This window comes from Trypanosoma equiperdum (assembly GCF_001457755.1).
Source record: "Trypanosoma equiperdum strain OVI genome assembly, contig: ctg_309, whole genome shotgun sequence".
Lineage (NCBI taxonomy): Eukaryota > Euglenozoa > Kinetoplastea > Trypanosomatida > Trypanosomatidae > Trypanosoma > Trypanosoma equiperdum.
In genome coordinates, this window is record NW_027124209.1 from 1 (window position 1) to 1,276 (window position 1,276).

Here is a 1,276-nt window from a genome sequence, read left to right on the forward strand (position 1 = left end):
TTGCAGGTCGAGTTCGTGGTATGGGTGGCGCAGTTATGCGGCTTATTTTATTCCACTTTTCCTTTGCTGCCGGCGGTTTCTTGCGCTGTTTGTGCTATTTCTGGCGCAAAACTGCGTGGGTTTTCTAGAGCTCTGGCGCGTTCCACCAGCGCAACCAATTGTTTACTTCGCTTGTTGACGAGGTTGTTATGTTTTTCTCGTGCTTCTAGAGCTTCTGCGAGCTCCTCTATCTCTTTGAGCCATGGGGTTGCCGGGTCTTTAAATATTTAGTGGGTTTTTTTGTTAGACAATTTGATGCACCTGCCGTTGTTTTGTTGCCCGTTGCAGTTTGCTTGAAATACCCCCAGGTATGCGTGCCAGGAGTTTGTGGTTACGATCCGTGCGATGTTGTTTAGTGTTTGGCGTATCGTTTGTTATATTATTGTTTCTTCGTGATCTTGTGATGTGTAAATCTGCAGTATTTCCTTGGCTGCGTTGTTTTTCGACGCGCCTGTGTTCTCTCAGACATTGGAAGCTGTTTGGCCCTTGAAACAAATGTCGTCTGCTTGACCACTTTGCTCTCCTTGGCAGACACAGGTCATTGCTGCCAGCAATGTTTGAATTTTGCCGTTCGGCGTCGTTGTGCTGCACGCAGTTTCTCGTGAGTTGATGGAAGATGATCCGGCTCCGAACACCTGATCCCGCGTTGCGTCCGTTACCGTCGCTGATTTGTCTCCGACAAAGAGTTTTTTCATCTACGTTGCGATATTTGTCGATTTTATTAGTGTGCTCGATGGTTCCTGTGCCTGTGTTAGTGTTGCTAACTCGACTGCTGTGTCGGATATCACGGCTAGATCTGCCTTGGCGGCCTGAAGTTGGGCGGGTGATAGCTGAGAGTAGTGCTTTTCTGTGGCGTTTTGGCTTCCCAGGTGTCTTTTCAAGTGTTTTCATTGCTTCGCTCCATTCATCCCAAATTTTGTCCTAGTCTGCCTGCGCTGCGCCTTTTTTTGGCTTTTCTGTCGCCCATTGGTCTGGCATTTGCTGTCGGCAAATAACTGTTTCCATGGGCTGTCTGTGACGCTCATATTACGCTTGATTATCTCCTTGTAGTCTCCTGTTTTGGTTGTGAGCGCCTCTGGAACATCCAGTGCGTTTTGTAGCAAGCGCGCTAGCTCGCATAAGGCCCCGAAAACTTCGATGTTTTGGCCGTTGTGGACATTTCCGGCCCTGGCTGTTTCTGCAGAAAAAGCAAGCAGAACACGTACACAAAAATAATTCATATAGTTATGTTTATCTT

The 1,276-nt window shown here is 47.6% G+C and overlaps 1 pseudogene across 1 annotated transcript; it reads right to left on the reverse strand.

The window, feature by feature from the left end:
• Window positions 1-232: 232 nt before the first annotated feature.
• TEOVI_000118800:pseudogene lies at window positions 233-954 on the reverse strand (annotated as a pseudogene). Its single transcript is given in 3 exon segments — window positions 233-280; window positions 282-893; window positions 895-954. Coding segments are annotated over 3 exon segments (720 nt in total).
• Between the last annotated feature and the right edge of the window lie 322 nt (window positions 955-1,276).